The sequence below is a fragment of the Orycteropus afer genome, unplaced genomic scaffold (assembly GCF_000298275.1).
Source record: "Orycteropus afer afer isolate SDZICR_OR568_19922 unplaced genomic scaffold, OryAfe1.0 scaffold00005, whole genome shotgun sequence".
Classification (NCBI taxonomy): Eukaryota; Metazoa; Chordata; class Mammalia; order Tubulidentata; family Orycteropodidae; genus Orycteropus; species Orycteropus afer.
In genome coordinates, this window is record NW_006921592.1 from 27827197 (window position 1) to 27848333 (window position 21137).

Here is a 21137-nt window from a genome sequence, read left to right on the forward strand (position 1 = left end):
TTAGCCACTATGCTACCAGAGCTCCCAACAAATAACTTAGGGCAGTTAATTTGCTAATGTCATTAAAATAAAAACAAAGCTATTTAAAGTAAAAAAAAAATTTCACTGGCATGTTGCTTTATCTGGGATATCTGAACTTTAGGCAAAGTTGCTGATAAGAAAACAATCACTATTACAGCTATTACAGCATCTGACCTTTTGCCTCCTCTTAAAGCTACTGACAAGGGGAAGGCGCAAATGTGTAGATAAGCCTTCAGACAGTGTTTCTTATGTCTCTTGTGACAACAAAAACAACTAGTGAGAAATCCATGCATCTTCTTTTGGGAAAAAATCCCATTAACCTGTAGCTTATGCTGAAAACATTCACTGAGGTTTTGTATAAAATACATTTCTCAAGACTGATGATAGTTCACATGAGGCAGATTTTTGTTGCATTTTTCAGACATTTGTATTTGTGCTTTAACATGGGGCAATGTATGTCCCCCTCTAAAATGTCTGGCTTCACATTCATACATCTGGAAATGTTTCCACATGTGCAAGTCACAGATTCTAGCTTTTCAAATCCAGACGAATGCTTTCTTCATCCACAGGCTGTTTGGGTTTCGACTGGCTGCTAAGTGTTAAGAAGGAGTATCTCAAACCTCCTGCCATGCTGAAGGGAGAGAAAGGGAGTAAAATTAAGTAACTCTGGGAATTCTCCAGGTGATACCACCAGCAGTCCGTGACATTCTTAAAAATAAAACCAAAAACCAAAAACCAAACCAGCTGCTGTGGAGTCGGTTCCAACTCATGGTGACCCTATCTATGTCAGAGTAGAACTGTGCTCCATAGCATTTCCAACGGCTGAATTTTCAGAACTAACTCACCACGCCTTTCTTCTGAGGCATGTCTGGGTGGATTTGAACCAGTAAAATTTCAGTTAGCAATTGGCTGCCTCCTCTGGGGATTCCTTCCTTAAAAACACAGCTTAATTTGGAAGGAATTATTCAGACCCCTGGTAGGTCCCTACATGGGGCTAACAGTTTGTATTTGACTACTAACCAAAAGGTTGGCAGTCCCCCTCAGCAGTACTGCAGAAGAGTGGCTTGGTGATCCATAAAGGTTACAGCCAAGAAAACTCAGCGGAAGGGTTCTACTGTGCAGACGTGAGGTTATCATGAGTTGGAATCAACTCAATAGCAACAGGTTTAGTTTTCTCTTTTCTTTATCTCCTCCAGTTTACAGACTGTTTTATGAGAATCTCCTTACTTATTCACAAATCTTTGGGGTAGAAAAAGAATGGATCAAATCTAAACAGAATCTTGGGGGAAGAAAAGATAAGGCTTTGGTTTTATTGCATGAATTATATATACCATGACCCTACAAAGTTAGGTCCCATGTCTGGGATCCCAGTATGCTTTTCAAAAGTATCTTAGTTAACCCTCCCAGCATCCTTAGCATATCGTACAAGTTTCATGAGACCCATTTCACAGGAGAAAGGCAAATAACTTAGGTTGACTTTTCTGTGAGGAAAATTTATGAGTTAAATTCATTTACCAGCCCCTTGAATTTGCATTTCATAGGTCCTCATCACCCACATCAGGGAGTATGTCATAAAAAATAGATGGACTCAGTGATTTAGGTAAAATTATTTTACCAATCTCAATGCCAAAACACCTACTGGTTTAAGGTGCAACATTTCTCTTTGTCCTTTCTTCACTTATTACATATCAATCAGACTGCTTGAAATTCTTATTTTACTAAAATGAGTTCATTTTAAACTCCCACTCACCAAATATTTAACCCCACAAAGTTTAACACAGAGAAAATGTAGTCTCCACCAACTAACATCCCAATGTAGGCAACGGATACATTCTGCAGAAAAAGATAGAGGGTTAGTTATTTTTCAAGTAGAAGGTTTAAGGGGAAATATAAAAATACATGGTGAAATCTAAAATGAAACATTTTAGCTATTTTGCATAGAGACGTTTTCATGAAATATTTAATGAGTACGTTTTCATGAAATATTTAATGAGTGAATAAAAAGCATTATATATGACTTTATAAAGAATTAAATAAATTCCAGTACAATAATAAAAGTACATTATTCATTTACCTCTTTTCAGATTGGTATATAGAAGAAAGATGCAAGAGTTGGGTTATAATCACCTTGCAAGATCCCATCTCTTTGTACTATCACTGAATAGTGAATTTTAGTCAGATTGATCCTGAACTTGAACAGATTGTTGTCGAGTCAGTCCCTGACTCATGGCGACCCCATACATAATGGAACAAAGTGCTACCCAGTTCTGTGCCATCCCCATGATCAGTTACATATCAAACTACTGTGATCCATAAGGTTTTCCTTAGTTGATTTTTGGAAGTAGATCACCAGACTCTTTTTCCTAGTCTATCTTAGTCTGAAAGCTCTTTTGAAACCTGCCCAACATCACAGCCACACACAAGCCTCCACCAACAAATGGGTGGTGGCTCTGCATGAGGTACCCTGACTGCAAAACCAACCCAGGTCTTCCACATGGAAAACAAGACTTCTACCAATGAACCACCAAGATATGTAATAATCTAAAAACAACCTAATGATGCTAATAACTCCAAGCTGTCCTCTGTCCCAAAGTACACTGTTGAAGCAGGTAGATTTTTTCATTCACTCTAGGAGTTCACATGAATAGAAAAAGAAAAGTAACTGCAGAGTACAATTGGGAACAACTGTATTCCTTATTATTTATATGTGTGTACCCACCAGCCACTCCTCGGAAGGAAGGTTGGGCAATCCTACTTCCGTAGTGATACTGCCTCGGAAACCCAAGAAGGGGTCGCTATGAGTCGGGGCCAACTCGACGGCACATAACAACAACAACAACAACAACAATACATGTACAGGTCCCCCAGTCATCTGTCAGTTTGTCGTAATTTGGTGGCTTGCATGTTGCTATGGGGCTGGAGGCTATGCCACCAGTATTTCAAATACTAGCAGGGTGACCCATGGTGGACAGGTTTCAGAGGAGCTTCCAGACTGAGATAGACTCAGAAAAAGGAAGGGGCCACTTTAAAGACCTCTTTAAAGTCTCGAAGAGCAAAGATGTCTCTTTGAAAACTAAGGTATGCCTAACCCAAGATACAGTGTTTTCAATTGCCACATATGCATGTGAAAGCTGGACAGTGAATAAGGAAAACCGAAGAGTTGATGCTTTTGAGTTGTGGTGCTGGCGAAGAGTATTGAAAGTACCATGGACCGGCAGAAAAACAAACAAATCTATTCCGGAAGAAGTGCAGACAAAATGCTCCTTGGAAGCGAGAATGGCCAGACTTTGTCTTACCTACTTGGGTCATGTTGTCAGAAGGGACCATTCCTTGGAGAAGGATATCATGCTTGGTAAAGTTAATGGTCAGCAAAAAAGGGGAAGACCCTCACTGAGATGGACTGACACAGTGGCTGCAACAATGGGCTCAGGTACAGCAAGGATTGTGGGGCTGGTGCAGGACTGGGCAGTGTTTTGTTCTGTTGTGCATAGAGTCACTGTGAGTCAGAGCCAATTCATTGGCACCTAACAAACAAGAATATGTTCAGGTAGTCCCCAAATTATTCCTGGGTTCCATTTTGACTCCACCTTAAGTCAATTCTGACATAAGTCAAACACCTGTTTTTTGGGTGTTTTTTAGTTTTCATAGTCTACTAAATGGCAGTGTTTAAAACACTAAACCATAAATTGACCACCTATGAGTGAATATCTGAGAACAGTAACATCAGCAAATTACTCTCTGCAACACCATATATACTACATATTGTTGTTGTTGTTGTTATGTGCCATCGAGTCGGACCTGACTCACAGCGACCCCTCCTTGGGTTTCCGAGGCAGTATCACTACGGAAGTAGATTGCCCCATCTTTCTTCCGAGGAGTGGCTGGTGGATTTGAAGTGCCAGCCTTCTGGTTAGCAGTCAAGTGCCTTAGGCACTATGCTACCAGAGCTCCCATACTACATATTACTAACCATAAAATGTGGGAGGAAAAATAAAATACCAGGTGGTCATAATTTGAACATGTCGTAAGTCAGGGACTACTTGTGTATGGGTATGTGTGTGTGTGTGTGTGTATACATATATATATATATATAAGAATGCTCAAATATATAGTCATTCAAATATATACTCATACACAACACACACAGAGATTTACCTAGTAATTGGATATATATAGTCAATTCTCATTATTCACAGATTCTACATTTGCAAATTTGTCTACTTGCTAAAATTTGTCTATAACCCTAAAATCAATACCTTGTGGCAGTGTGTAGTCATTTACAGACATATGCACAGCAGTGAAAAATTTGAATCAACAGATACACACGTTCTCAGCTGAGGCTGAATAAGGCAACAGTCTGCTTTCTTGTGTCAGCTCTCATTCCATAAGCAAGTGCCAAACAGATTTTTATGGTTTTGTGCTTCCTGATGGTGGTTTCAAAGTTTAAAATGACCGCCAAGTGTAGTGCTGAAGGGCTATCTAGTGTTTCTAAGCACAAGAAGGCAATGATGTGCCTTACATAGAAAATATCTGTGTTAGATAAGCTTTGTTCAGACATGGGTTACAAGGCTGTTGGCCAGGAGTTCAATGTTTATGAGTCAAAAATATATACATTAAACAATGTGTCTTTAAACAGAAAGACTCATAAAACAAGGTTATGTATGTATTGATCATTTTATTAAAATGCTGTAACCAGAGGTTCATGAGAGGCCTTGTATTTCCCCTAAAAGCAACAGTCCACTAACTGCTAATTCAGTGTTCACAGTGTCTTTATAGAACATAACTATAAAAACAAGAATCAATTGCACCTAGATTGAAAATAGCTCTTCACAAGGGTTTATTTTCTCAGTTGGCAGGTTATCTGAGGAAACCAAATTGTAGAACACAACGTATCTTGATAGTTAAAGAAATTTGGATCTCTTTTTTAGACCTCTTACTTCATTTTCCCAGAACATCTCCTCCCATTTACTCTAAATTTAAAGTCATAATTTTTTCTCCACTTTTAGCAAATTTTCTCTCTGTCTTACTGAGTAGGAGATTAGGAGACGTAAGAGAGGATCACCTGGCCCAGCTAGAAATGTTACAAGCCTCCATACTTATAACACGACTGACAAAACAACAGCAGCAACAAAAATAAAATTAAAGTTTCTGTCATACATAATGAATGGATCCAGTCATTTGCCCCAATTCAGCTATTCGCCTCAAGGCTTCCATCCACTTACCTTGATGGCTCCCACCACCGCTGTTGTCAGGGCCGAGTTGTAATAGCTGCACAAAACTGTGGAGTACATCAACAGAAACCTGAGGCAAGGAAACAAATGCTTGAGTGTGTACTCCCTGTGCTTGGTAAGAGATTTTAAGAGACAACAAGTCACCCTTGTACATGTACTTAAAAAAGAAAAAGAAACAAGAAAAAAATATCATGAGTGGATATTCAAAATGTAGTATATACATACAATGGAGTATTGCTTTGCTATAAAAAGAAGTGATTCCTGATACACACTACAGTGTGGATGAACCTTGAAAACATGCTGACTGAGTAAGGCAGACACAAAAGGGCAATACTGTATGATCTCACTTATATGAAATATCTAGAACAGGCAAGTTTATAGAGACCAGAGTATATCAGTGGCCACTAAGGGTGAGCAAGAGAAGGGGGGAAGGAAAAACCAACACTTAGAAGACACTGTGAACTTCCATGACAAGGAATAGAAAAATTTGGTAGCAGGTAAGAGTGAAGTTGAACAACATGATGAACATAATTAATGTCACTGAACTGTACATACAAAGACTGTTGAAATGGAAAATGCAAGTAATATTGTGTTACACATATATTTAACACAATAAACAGAAAATAAAATGCATATCAGAAAGGTTTTCTAACCCACACCTTAAAAGACCTCCTTTTCACAGGATAATGGTCCAGACATGGACCTTCACTTTTGTCTAATTCCCAGTAGTGCTTCTATGAAAAGAGGATAAGGAGATTTTTTAAATGACCTAAAACCCTTTAGTTTAACAACTCTCGTTTTAGTTTAAAACCCATAGTTCAGTTTACAACTATGGGTTTTAATCCCCTCTGCACATCAGAATCACATGCTATACTTTTAAAATGTAATAATTGATGTTCTTCCCTTTTGGTTTTTTAACTCCAGTTCTTTCCACATTTCATTCTAATACTTACCTCTGTCATCTCGAGCCAGCCTTTGAAATCATATGCTCAGCTGTTTTACTTCATCATTTATACCATTCGGTTTACCTACTCTCCATTCAAGAACAAGTTTCAGAGCCTCATCTGACATCCATTTTAGTTTTTTTTTTTTTTTTTCTGTCTTTTTAATAACCCTTTGTTTTCTTCATGTATAATGTCCTTGATGTCATCCACAACTCCTCTGGTCTTCAGTCATCGTGATCAAGGGTCAAATCTATTCTTGAGATGGCTTGTAAATTCAGGTGGGATATACTCAAGGTTGTACTTTGACTCTCATGGACTTGTATAACTTTCTTCAACTTCAACTTGAACTTGCATATAAGCAACTGATGGTCTGTTCCACAGTCAGCCTCTGGCATTCCTCTGACTGATGATACTGAGCTTCTCCATTATCTTTCCACAAATGTAGTTGATTTGATCCCTGTGTACTTGATCCAATGAGGTCCACATGTATAGTCACCATATATGTGTTGAAAAAAGATATTTCCAAAGAATAAGTTGTTGGTCTTGAAAAGTTCTATCATGCAATGTCCTGCGCCATTTCTATCACCAAGGCCACATTTTCCAACTACTGATCCTTCTCCTTGTTTCTAATTTACACATTCCAAAGATCAGTAATTATCAGTGCATCTTGATTGCATGCTTGATTGATTTCAGACTGCAGAATTGAGAAAAATCTTCAATTTCTTCATTTTTGGCATTAGTAGCTGGTGTGTAATAGGTATATGAGTTGGTCTTCTTTGTAGGCATATATATATTATCCCATCACTGACATCATTGTATTTCAGGATAGATACTGAAATGTTCTTTTTGATGATGAATGTGACAACATTCCTCTTTCATCTGTCATTCCTGGCATAGTAGATCATATGACAGACCACTCATCTGTCAGTTTAAAGTACTGTGGTGGCTTTCATATTGCTGTGATGTGGGAAGCTATGCCACTGGTATTTCATATACCAGCAGGGTCACTCAAGGTGGACAGGTTTCAATGGAGCTTCCAGACTGAGACAGACTAGGAAGAAAGACCTGGCTATTTACTTCTGAAAAAAGTTGGCTAGTGAAAACCTTCAGGATAGCAGCGGAACACCGTCCAATATAGTGCTGGAAGATGAGCCCCTCAGGTCGGAAGGCACTCAAAATATGAGTGGGAAAGAGCTGCCTCCTCAAAGCAGAGTTGACCTTAATGACATGGATGGAGTAAAGCTTTCAGGACCTTCATTTGCTGATGTGCCATGACTCAAAATGAGAATAAATAGCTGCAAACATCCATTAATAATCAGGACATGGAATGTACAAAGCATGAATCTAAGAAAATTGGAAGTTGTAAAAAATGAAATGGAACACTTAAAGATCAATATCACTCACTAGGCATTAGTGAGCTGAAATGGACTGGTATTGGCCATTTTGAATCAGACAATCATATAGTCTACTATACAAATAACAAAAAATAACAGAGGAATGGCATCATATTCATCATCAAAAAGAACATTTTAAGATTATCCTGAAGTACAATGCAGTCAGTGATAGGATAATAGCCATATACCAACAAGGAAGACCAGTGAATACTATTATTCAAATTTATGCACCAACTACTAAAGCCAAAGATGAAGAAATTGAAGGGTTTTTTATTATTTATTTCTTTATTTATATTACTGACTTCTGCAGTCAAATTTGACCAAACATGCAATCAAGATGTATTCAAAATTACTGGTGCTTGGAATATGAAAGTTGCAAATGAAGAAACATTGGTAGTTGGAAAATACAGCCTTGGGGATTGAAATGATGCTAGAGATTGCATGATAGAATTTTGTAAGACCAATGACTTATTCATTGCAAATATCTTTTTCAACAACATAAATGATGACTATATACATGGACCTTGCTAGATGGAATACACAGGAATCAAATCATCTCTGTGGAAAAAGACAATGGAGAAGCTCAATATCATCAATCAGAGCAAAGCCAGGGGTGAACTGTGGAACAGATTATCGATTGCTCATATGCATATTCAACTTGAAACTGAAGAAAATTAAAATAAATTCATGAGAGTAAAAATAAAACCTTGAGTATATCCCACTTCAGTTTAGAGACTGTCTGAAGTTACATTTAATGCACTAAACACCAATGACTGAAAACCAGGTGAATTGTGGGATATCATCAAGGACATTATACATGGTGAAAGCAAAAAGATCATTTAAAAGACAAGAAAGGAAGAAAAGACTAAAATGAATGTCAGAAGAGACTGTGAAACTTGTTCTTGAATGGTGAGTAGCTAAAACAAATAGAAGAAATGATGAAGTAAAACAACTGAACAGAATCTTTCAAAGGGCAGTTAAAGAAGACAAAGTTAACCATTACAATGAAATGTGCAAAGACCTGGAGTTAGAAAACCAAAAGGGAAGAACACATTTGGCATTTCTCAAGCTGAAAGAAGTGAAAAATAAATTCAAGCCTCAAGTTGCAATACTGAAGTGTTCTATGGGCAAAAATAAGCATCAAAAGAAGATGGAAGGCATATACAGAGTCACTGTATCAAAAAGAATTGGTCAATGTTCAACCATTTCAGGAGGTGGCATATGATCAAGAACTGGTGATATTGAAGGAAGAAGTTCAAGCTGCACTGAAGGAATTGGCAAAAAACATGATTCCAGGAACTGACAGAATACCCTTTGGGATGTTTCAAATGAATGCAGCACTGGAGGTGCTCACTTGTTTATGCCAAGAAATTTGGAAGACAACTACTTGGCAAACTGATTGGAAGAGATCCATATTTGTGCCTATTCCAAAGAAAGGTGATCTAGAAGAATGTAGAAATTATCGAACAATATCCTTAATATCATAGAAAATAAAGTTTTCCTAAAGATGATTCAAAAATGGTTGCAGCAGTACATACACAGGGAATTGCCAGAAATTCAAGCCAGATTCAGAAGAGGCTGTGGTATGAGAGGTATCGTTGCTGATATCAGATAGATCTTGGCTGAAAGCAAAGATGAGAAAGGTGTTTAGCTATTCTTTTGTTGACTGTGCAAAGTCAATTCAACTGTGTGGATCACAAGAAATTATGTTATGGATAATTTTGAATGCAGCATGGACTGCTAGAAGAATGAACAAATCTGTCTTGGAGGAAGCACAGCTGGAATGCCCCCTGAAAGTGAGAATAGCTAGTCTTCGTCTCTCATACTTTGGTCATGTTGTCAGAAAAGAACACTCCGTGGAGAAGGATATAATGCTGGATATAGTAGAGGGTCAGTGCAAAAGGGGAAGACCCTCAACAAGATGGATTGACATAGTGGCTGCAACGATGGGCTCCAGCATGGCAACGATTGTGAGGATGGCACAGGACTGGGCAGTGTTTTCTTCTATTGTACATAGGGCCACTATGAGTCAGAACCAACTCAATGGCACCTAACAACAATAACAGCAAGTACATTTGAGGAAGTCTGAACACAAGCTTTGAGTGTATAAAAGGACCTGGTTTATATTTCCAAGTTTGATTTATTAGATTTAAAAGAGTTGCTTAACGTGTAAGCAATCCTCCTTTAGCTTTGCTAGTTTGCCTCATTAGGGATTAGAATTTATGGTGGGAAAGCAGGTAGATTACATTTGTAAATGAAGTTTAAAATATTAAAAAATATTTCATTCACTATAGTGTTGTTGTTAGCCGAATGGGACTAATTATTTAGATTTTAACCTGTTAAACTCAAGTTGTTGCTGTTGTTAGGTGCCATCGAGTCTCATAGTGACCCCATGCACAGCAGCATGAAACACCGCCCAATCCTGTACCAGCCCCACAATCCCTGCTATACTTGAGCCCGTTGTTGCAGCCACCGTGTCAATCCATCTCGTCGAAGGCCTTCCCCGCTTTCATTGACCCTCCACCCTACCAAGCATGACATCCTTCTCCAGGGAATGGTCCCTTCTGACAACTTGACCAAAGTAAGTGAGACGAAGTCTGGCCATTCTTGCTTCCAAGGAGCATCTCGGCTGCACTTCCTCCAGGACAGATCTGTTAGGTCTTTTGGCAGTCCATGGTACCTTCAGCGCTCTTCACCAGCACCACAACTCAAAAGCATCAACTTTTCTTTGGTCTTCCTTATTCATTGTCCAGCTCTCACATGCCTATGAGGCGATTGGAAATATCATGGCCTGTGTCAAGTTAATAAACTGCTAATCAATAGCAAAAGTAAATGCTGTTAGTTTTACACAAAAATTGCTAGATTTATAGAGTAACAGTACTTATAAAGCTAATTTAAAGGCGTCAGAAGAGCTAAGTTTTTAATTCTTACAATTTTAATAAATTAAATATTAATTTAAAGTATCAAGAACTGTATATAATCCTATTTATGCATGAAATGAAGGAACTCTGGTGGTATAGTAGATAAGATATTTGGTTGCTAACCAGAAGGTCAGCAGTTCAAATCTCCAGCTGCTCTGAGGGAGGAAGATGAGGCAACCTATTTCTATAAAGATTTACAGTCTTGGAAACCCAATGGGGGTCACTATGAGTCGGAATCAACTCAATGGCAGTTTTTTGTTTTGTTCTGTTTTAATGCATCAAATGAAAAGATTAAAAAAATCAACTGGACAATTCTGAGTGTCTACTCTGCTAGGCCTTGGTGATAAAAGACAGATCCAAAAGGAAAACCAAATACACTGCATCAAATCAATTTTGACTCACAGTGACCCCCAATTTGGTTTCCAAGGCTGTAAATCTTTAGGAAAGTAGACTACCTCATCTTTCTCCTGTGGAGCAGCTGGTGGTTTCAAACCACCAACCATTTGGTTAACAGCCAAATGCCTTAACCACTATGCCACCAGAGCTCCTTAAAAGGTAAATAACCCACAGCAAATATCCTGCAAGAGCAGAGAGTCTGACAAAATAACAGAGACATTCAGCACAGGGTACAGGGAAGGGCACTCAACCAACTTAGGGACACAGAAAACTTTCCTGCTGGATTCCTAAACTTGAGTGCAGCCTGAAACCAAGGGCAATTGTGGATATTCTTTATTTTTACATTTGCTTAAAAATTCCCCTCCAAGTTTCTGGTCATGCAACATTTTCTCTATCCTACATTTTGATAAGCCCACCTTGGCCTACATTCAGAATTGGTAGCTACCATGGACCAAAGATCTCAGAATCCACAATGAGTGTGGGAAACTAAGACACTCATTTATCAGCTGGGGTGGGAGGAGTTTCCCTCTATAACATTCTGGAAAGAGTCTGAGTTGCCATTCAGTCCTTAGTAACGCATGGCATATAGACATTCAGACTACACTTCTTAGTATAACCATTAGATGTCCCCTAAGAGGATAAATGCAAAGCCCCTAGGATCAAAGTTCCAAGTTGCTGTTGGGACTGCTCTGACTCATGGCAAATCTTAAGTATATAAGAATGAAGCATTGATTGGTCCTGCACCATCCTCACAGTTGGTGGTACTTTTGAGGCCATTGTTCCAGCTATTGTGTCAACCCATCTCATATAGGGTTCCCTACATTTTCACTGAAGTAGAGGATCAAAGTACAGTATGGTAAAGACAGAGAGACATAATCTATTTCTGGAGTCCCTGTGTGGCACTAACAGTTATGCAATAAGTTATTAAACCAAAGGGTTGATGACTTGAGTCCACCCAGAGGCACTTCAGAAGAAAGGTCTGGTGATCTACTTCCAAAAGATCACAGCCATTGAAAACTATGGGTCACCATGAGACAGAGTCCACAGGATGATACTGGTAATTTACTTTGTAAACAATTAAGTGCCTATACATGCTTTGGCTGAAGCCAATGTTGTGAATGAAAAGAACCTCCAGTAACTCAGTACAAAGGAAACACCACCATTTTTAACACCTAAAATGTTAACCTCCACATGAGAACAGTTTCATTTTACCATTGGTGGATTAGTAAAATGCAAAATTATTTAAAAGAATTGCTGGATTCTTAACAGCTTTTTGCCAATCTGCATTTTTAAAATCATAATATCATCTGTATATATTAGAAAGATAATAGCACATATATTTGTTACACATCTATTCAGACAACAGATGTCTGGTACATGTTTGGCTTATAGGCCTCCCTGGAGTGGAGATGTTCAGGTGAAAACTCCTGGACCAGAACCCCTACTGAAAGGTCTCTTCCTGTTTCTCAAAATGGCATAAAAATAACAAGACTTACTCAATGCTGAATGGCACGCTTGTGGCAGCCACAAACAGAACTCAGGTGCCCTAGTTTGCATTTTGTTGCTGATTATCACTCCATGCAGCAGCATATATAGAAATTAAACACAAATATTCAAATAATAAAGGGCCACTCTTACACTCCTTCCACTGACCACAATGGCACCTGTTTATAGGTTGAATTGTGTCCCCTAAAAAAATACATTGCATCTTAAACCCTAGTGCCTGTGAATGTGACCTAGTATGGAAAGATTTTTGAAACTGTTACCAGTTAACATGGGTCATACTGGAAGCATACGTCCTAATCAAACATGAAAGGTGTCCTTATGAAAGAGAAGTGACACAGCAAGAAGACAGCTGTGTGCAACCAGAGGCAAACATCGAAGTGATGCAACCACAAGCCAATGAACTCCAAGGATGGCCAGAGACCACTAGAAGCTTGGAACCAGTGAGGAAGGACATTCCCCTAGAGTTTTCAGAGAGAACATGGTCCCACCGACACCCTGAATTTGGACTTGTAGCCTTCAGAATTGTGATAGAATAAATTTCCATTGTTTTAAGTCACCTAGTTTGAAGAATGTTGCTATGGCAGCCTAAGGAAATGAATACAATATTCAAGAACATTATTCTCCTATAATTCCAGATTTCAAAGAATGTCAAGTCATCTCATCTCCACTGTCCTTGGTAAGAATTAAGTCCTATCCCCAAGAACTCTGGTGTGCCAGGGACATAGGAAGTCACAGGGTAAATATGTCCCATCTTTCTGGAGCACCAGTTTTACCCTAAGATTTAGCATGTTGGGAGATGACAGAACTCTTTAAAAGTTGTCACTCACATGCCTAAGCAATTGGCACGTCTTAGCTTCCTTGGGCTGCCATGACAAAACAGCACAAATGAATAGCTTTAAAGAACAGAAACTTATTTTCTCACAGTTTAGAGCATCTAAATTCAGGGTGTCAGCTCTTACTTCTTTCAACTTCTAGTAGCTGCTGGCAATCCTGGGCAATCCTGGGCTTGTAGATGCATCTGCTATGGGTCTGTGCCTATTCAGATCTTTTTATAAGACACCACTCAGATGGGATTAGGTTTATGACCCATCCTACTCTAGTATGACATCATTTATGTATCCCCTACTTCCAAATAGGGTCATATTTACAGGTACAAGGTTTAGGACTTAAACATAACTTTGAGGGGAGCACAATTCAATCCAGAGAACAGCAAAATCCTGTTTTCTCTTGTAAACTACGTCTTTGGCATTATCAGTAAAAGTTCAAAGACTAAAACATTTGTTATTCCATTAATAGGGAAAAATTGGTATCTTGTGTTTATACTCAGGAATATATTACTGCTCCAGTGGGACCAGAGGACACGCTCCTTGGGCCAGAAAAAGATTCAGATCATCACTCCAAGGTCTGGAGAGCTGGTGCCAGCCCACTGGTGTATGGAACCAAAACCTATAATTTCTCAGCAAGATTTAAAAAACCTGCAGAGCTACTTTCTACAAATCCAGTTTGTCAAGTTCAATTCCAGCCTATATTTTACCTTTGCACTAAATTATCTTAGCTGCCACAGTCCCATTTACCTTAATGACACACTTTTATTCCAGCAAATGCATTATTTACAAATGCCTGATTACAAAGAGTACCATTTCCTGAAACTGAGTTCTTCAGTGTAACACAAAAGAAATTAAAAGTCTACCCTTTCTCCAACACACTGGCAATTCTCCATATTTTTAAAAGTGCTATAATTTTTTAGCTATATTCTCAACTTGACATAGAGGTTTAGTGGTTGGAGAAAAAAGAAGTTTGAAGTACAAACTTGAAATCAGGGAATATATATAAAGGCTAAGAGTTCAAGTTCCTTTGAAGTTGAGGGTTGGGATGTGTATGGTTAGCCCTGAGATGCCCCTCAAGCACCTGACAGCTTAGCCCTAGCCCAGGACCAGTCCTTCTGAAAACCAACGATATGCCTGAAAACTGGTAATGGCTTATGTGTCTGTAGAGAGGTAAATGACCCAATCCTATGAGTGAGAAGTTGTAAGAAAGTAGGATTCTGAAAAATCCACAAGGCAAAATTAAAAGCTTCCTTCCAGAGTAGTTTCAGAATTAAAACTTTACCATTGAAGGCAAAGTTAGAAGAAAAACTGCTGAAGCTGTGGGTGATAGGGAGAGCTGAATCTCTATGGAGTGAAAAAAACACAACCAAGCTCAATGGGCTGACTTCAAGCAACAGAACTGTTAATAATAATTGTTACCACTTTGTGAGCCTGTCTATGTGTCTAGTGTTCTTCACCATTAACTCATTCGATCCACATAACCCTACTCCAGAATGCAGGCACTTTAGCTTGCTATCCCTATTTTAAAGATAAGGAAATTGAGGCTCAGAGAGGTCAAGTAACTTTGGCAAGAACCCAGAGCTAATAAGTGACAAAGCCAGGATTCAAACCCATGCCATTTGATTCCAGAGTTCAAGCATTTAACCACTGGAGTTCTGCCATCATTTTAGTGTTATCAAAGGACTCATTTTAAAAACTGATCTACCTAGTTTCCTTCCTTAAGTTGGGCAAAACCAGGAATGTTGATGATTTTGCCAATTTTACTGATCCAATTATAATTATTACACCTTTATAATAGGATCCCTGGTGGCACGGTGGTTAAAAGCTCAACTGCTAACAGAAAGGTTGGCAATTCAAACTCACCAGTCACTCTATGGGAGAAAACGGTGACCATCTGCTTCCATAAAGATGTTCAGGTTTGGAAACCCTATCGGACAGACAGTCCTCTGTCCTATAGGGTTGCTATGAGTCAGAATCAACTCAACAGCAATGGATTTGGGTTTTCATATGACTGCTTCATTTGCAAAGTAACTATTGACAATGTTGTTGTTGTTGTTTGCCATCGAGTCAGCCCCGACTCATAGCGACCCCTCCTTGGGTTTCCGAGGCAGTATCACTACGGAAGTAGGAATGCCCAACCTTCCTTCTGAGAAGTGGCTGGTGGGTTTGAACCGCCAGCCTTCTGGTTAGCAGTCAAGTGCCTTAGCCACTATGCTACCAGAGCTCCTACTATTGACAATAGGTATTAAGAATTTTTATCAAGAGAGTATCTATTTCTTAGAAGCACATTATTAAATAGAAAAATAAATGAATGGAGTTGTACACAGATGGAGTCAAACCCCAGGGAGTGATAGTTCACATCCAGGCTCTTCTCTCCACACCATCCATAGAGAACAGCTGACTTCAGAGGGTTTACTTTCTTATTTCCTTCATGGAATGGGTAAATAGGAGATTTCAAGTTTTAAAAACAAAAGCAAGAAACAGTATCTCAAGTTTATAATGAAATTAGAAAAGATGGTGAAATTTTGTTCTATTGTTCTTAAGTGGTTATGGGCTTAGTCAAGGAAAGATGCTGGTCTGAGTCTGCATGATACGGGCTGATTTTTTTTTAATCAGAGAGGATAAAAGGATAGTTTACAAATATGGCCAAGTAGAGTTTTCTCAAGGTTAAATGTTCTCAGTCAACAAGTGGGGAAACTACAAATATTTGACTAAATGTATGCTTCTAGCAATGGCTGAGTAAGTAATCTAAGGGATCCTTCTCCTCTAAAACAACCGATGTCAGGAAAGGATATACTATTTGAGATGTTGTTGGTCTTGAAGGAAGAATGGGAAGTCCCCAGAAACTCCTCTTTAAGAAGATGAGAATTGAGACCAGAGAGCTTGGGAACTGGAGTCTGGCAACGGTCAGACACTAGATAATGGAACAGGACTAGCAGGGGGTCATAGCAGAATAATACTACCTAGAAACTGAGCCTTGGAGCTCCGGTGGGAAGTAAGACATTGAGCCAGACCCTCAAATAGGTCTGACGTGGTCCAACTAGGTGGCAACCCCCAGGTATCAGCAGAAGCAAAAACAAATTCTCCCCACCAGAAAGTTTCTCAAATTCCCAGTGTCAGCCCACAAGAAATTGTGAAAGCAAACCACTATGATAGCCAGCCAAAATAACAAATTACATACTTAGATCCTCAACAACTGCAGATACTAGAATTGTCAGACACAGAATATAGGATAGCTCTATGTGTAATAAAGCTTTCTGGTGACTCAGTGCCTGAGACATTTGACTGCTAACCAGAAGGTTGGCAGTTCAAACCAAACAGCTGCACCAAAGAAGGAACCAAAACCAAACCCACTGCCATGGAGTCAGATCTGACTCAGTGACCCCTCTTTGGGTTTCCAAGGCAGTATCACTACAGAAGGAGATTACCCAACCTTCCTTCCGAGGAGTGGCTGGTGGGTTTGAACCACCAGCCTTCTAGTTAGCAGTCAAATGCCTTAGGCACTATGCTACCAGAGCATTTCCCCAAAGAAGGAAGATGGGGCAATCTACTTCCATAAAGATTTACCACTTCAGAAACCCAATGCAGGTTGCTATGAGTCAGAATTGACTTGATGGCAGTGAGGTATTTTTGTTTTCTTTTTTCAATATGTGTAATATTTAAAGAAATAAGATACAGTGTCAAATATCACTGGTGAGAAAATGTTAGAAATAAATAGATATGTTTGAAATAAAACTGAAAACTTTACAAATAAAACACAAAATTATTGAAATAAAAAAATCCATTAGCACGCTAAACATTAAGTCAAAACAGCTAGAGTATATCAGTGAACCGGAAGATATACACAAATGTTTTTACTGAATGTTATTATATCATTGCAATTAAAATAAGCTTGAGAATTGACTAGAAGTCTAAGTTCATTTACACATTATAAAAATTGCAGCATTAGAAAAAAATAATAAGGGGAATTATCTTATTCACAGGAAAACATTCTTTGAAGTTTAAGTCTGGTATAAGACACAGGTGACTATGTAGGTATGGTGCCCAACTCAGGAAGAATACTCCAGAAACAGAAATTTCCAACACAGGTTGCCTCTAGAGGGTAAGGAGGGGAGGGTGGCTTAAATTTTTTATGTTCTTTTCCATCTTTTGGATTATTTACTTGTATCTATTACCTATGCATGAAAATGAATTTTCACATTTTTAGAAGATTTTAAAAAAAGAAAAGAAAAACAAGCTACATGGCCTCTCAACAGTAAGAAAAACCTAAAGAAATTTCCAAGAACAAAAACCTAAAAGTTTTGGATAATACAGCAGACTGTATATCTTTCCTCAGAGATTTCTCTGAATAGAAAAGGTATAGCATTACAGAAATGGTTGTCAGTTGTATCCCATATTTACATGAGGTAGAATCTTGAAAAACATGGACACTGTGACAGAGACAAAAACATAGTACTGAACTTGATATGTCTGCTGACTTCATTTCAGACTAACTTTCAGGAATCAATAGTCAATACTTTCTAATGGACTAGAATGTAACATTAGCATGAATGTCAAAGTAAACAGCTAGCACCGCTTGCTTCTTGTCTTTCAGGCTGGCCTCGCAGGTGCTCTGGGGGCCAACTTAGCTCCTCCGCTGCAGGGGAGCTTTCCAGAGAAAGTTGGGAAAGCACAGATAAAGAAACTTTTACCAAGAAGACAGAACATATATTTTTGTTTAACTTGGTAAGAGATACTATAGACCAAAGTTTCTACTTTTTTTATGGTTTCTTACCCTAAAAAACAGGAAAGAAGAAACTGTATGATAAACAGAACATTCCTCCATTGGTTGAATTCAGTAGCCTATTATTAAAAAGAAAGAAAAGATTAGATTAGATTAATAATAATGCAGTTTAAATCTACAGGATTTACCAAATTATGCCTTTTGCTACAGGAACCATCTTCCCAACCAGAAAATAACAGTTCAAAAGTCCTAGGCAATACACCAGTTGTGGGACTGTGGGCAATCACTTCATCCCTGAATCTCAGTTACATTTTACAAGATGGAGAGCATTAAAAAGAAAGAAAGAAAAAATCTTCCTCAAAAGATTGATATGAAGATTAAATGATACTGTTTAGAACCCTGTAGGTAGCAAATATAAAATAATAGCTATTATCGTTAAGGCTATTGTTGAATCTTTACTAATTTGTAGTGATAAAATCACAATTGGGCTTACTATTTATAAATAATTTTAGAATAAAGTTCATTACCAAATTAGTAATGTTGGCGAGACTGTAAGAAAACCTTAAGTCCATAAACTGTTTTCAAGAACTTGTAAGTGCTTAGGCAGTATGAGAAGAAACAAACCATTATTTGCTATTTACAAAGCTATCAAATAATTGGAATAGAGGAGTTGGAGGACAGTGAGAAAATAAAATTAACCTTTTAGAAATGGCAAGTAACAATAACAAGCAGTCTTTTATTCATGATTTTGGTCTTGCCTGTGTTAAAACATGATTGTAAAGTGACTCAAGACTGTACAAAAGTATGTGCTAAATAATGTGATAAAATATAAGTTTTCTTTACTTTCTGTTAAATATTTTTGTTAGCTAAGTCTCAGTAACTATATATTTAAAACTATTTATATATTTCTTAGTTTATAAGTCATGTTTGTTAAACAAATTAAAACTGAATTATCTTCTCCAATTAATACCCAAACCCAACCCACTGCTGTAGTCAATTCCACTGCATAGTAACCATATAGGACAGAGTAGAACTGCCTACAGGATTTCTAAGGCTATAAATCTTTACAGAAAGAATGCCAAATCTTTCTTCCACAGAATGGCTGGTGGGTTCAAACTGTGGACCTTTTGGTTAGCAGCCAAGTGCTTAAACCACTGTGCCAATTAGTACAACCTTGCCATATGTTACTGTAATTGTAATACTTTGCCAACATTTCTTATTAAAAAGATACACATTAATAATTGATAATTGTAGAACCTGATTGAGGGTACACAGGGAGTTGTTATACCATTCTCTTTCCTGAAAAGAAAGTTTTAATCATTAAACATTTTTTAAAGAAAATACTTACTTGTGAAATGAAAAATAAATATAAATTTGTCTTACAACAAGCCCCAAGCCAATCAAAGGTCAGAAAATACCAAAAAGAATTGAAGCCAGAAAGTTTATTCTAAAAAAGAGGTCAAAACAAAACTTAAAAAAAAACTATGAAAAACACCCAGAGTCAGAGTCTGAAATTAAAATAAAATAGCCAGCAAGAGACGATTGCAGCAACCTATTGACAGGGAACTTCCAGAAATGCAAGCTGGATTCAGAACAGGACATGGAATGAGGGCTATCGTTGCTAATGTCAGATGGATCTTGGCTCAAAGCAAAGAATACCAGAAAAATATTTACTTGTGTTTCATTGACTATGCAAAGGCATTCGACTGTATGGATCATAACAAATTATGGATAACACTGAGAAGACTAGGAATTCGGAAACACTTAATTGTGCTCATGAGGAACCTGTACTTAAACCAGGAGGCTGTCATTTGAACAGAACAAAGGGATACTGCATGGTTTAAAATCAGGAAGGGTGTGTGTCAGGGTTATATCCTTTCACCATACTTATTCAGTCTGTATGCTGAGCAAATAATCCGAGAAGCTGGACTATATGAAGAAGAACACAGCATCAGGATTAGAGGTAAAGTCATTAACAACCTGCAATATGCAGATGAAACAACCTTGCTTGCTGAAAGTGAAAATGACTTGAACCACTTACTGATGAAGATTAAAGACACAGTCTGCAGTATGGATTACACCTTAACATAAAGAAAACAAAAATACAACTGGACCAATAAGCAGCATCACAGTAAATGGAGAGAAGACTGAAGTTGTCCAAGATTTCATATTACTTGGTTCCATAATCAACACCAATGGAAGCAGCAGTCAAGAAATCAGACGACACACTGCATTGGGCTAATCTGCTGCAAAAGACCTCTTTAAAGTGCTGAAGAGCAAGGATGTCTCTTTGAAGACTAAAGTGCTCCTAAACCAAGCCATGGTGTTTCAATCACCTGATATGGATGTGAGACCTGGACAATGAATAAGGAAGACCAAAGAAGAGTTGATGCTTTTGAGTTGTGGTGTTGGCAAAGAATACTGAAAGTACCATGGACTGCCAGAAGAATTAACAGATCTGTCCTGGAAGGAGTGCAACCAGAATGCTCCTTGAAAGTGAGAATGGACAGACTTCATCTCACCTACTTTGGTCATGTTGTCAGAAGGGACCACTCCCTGGAGAAGGGTGTCATGCTTGGTAAAGTGGAAGATCAGCAAAAAATGGGGAAAACCCTCAACAAGATGGATTGACACAGTGGCTGCAGTGATGGGCTCAGGTATTGCAAGGATTGTGAGACTGGCACAGGACCAGGCAGTGTTTCATTCTGTTGTACATAGAGTTGCTATGAGTCAGAGCTGACTCAATGGCACCTAACAACAAGAACAACAAAACTTCAAAACAAGAGTAGAAAAACATTTACTTACTTAAATAGCTGTAAATATTTACACACAATAAATAAAAACTATATACTGCTGATATCACATAAACCACTGAAAGCTATTTAGTCATTTTTATAAAAACAATTGATTTCTTAGCCAATTTAAATTTTGGTGGACTTCAGTTCTATTATGTCTCTTTAATAATGACGAGGCTGTACTGATGGTATGTTTTTGAAAAATAATGTGGCACACCATTTACCTAAACTAATACATGTTGATGTGGAAAAGTTGAACAGGCCCATCACAAAAGAAGAAATTGAAAAGGTCATCAAAAAATTACCAACTAAAAAAATCCTGGCCCAGACGGTTTCACTGGAGAATTCTACAAAACATTCAGAGAAGAACTGATACCAA

At 38.1% G+C, this 21137-nt stretch overlaps 1 protein-coding gene across 1 annotated transcript in view; it reads right to left on the reverse strand.

Annotated features, from left to right (window-relative positions):
- Nucleotides 1-549: 549 nt before the first annotated feature.
- Nucleotides 550-21137, reverse strand: part of SLC35D2 (solute carrier family 35 member D2) — a 90803-nt gene continuing 70215 nt past the window's right edge. Inside the window, exons 9-12 of the mRNA XM_007939202.2 lie at nt 18015-18082; nt 5244-5322; nt 1772-1854; nt 550-652 (exon numbers count right to left, since the gene is read on the reverse strand). Coding sequence (XP_007937393.1) covers nt 550-652; nt 1772-1854; nt 5244-5322; nt 18015-18082 — 333 coding nt within the window. The remainder of the gene's footprint in view (nt 653-1771; nt 1855-5243; nt 5323-18014; nt 18083-21137) is intronic.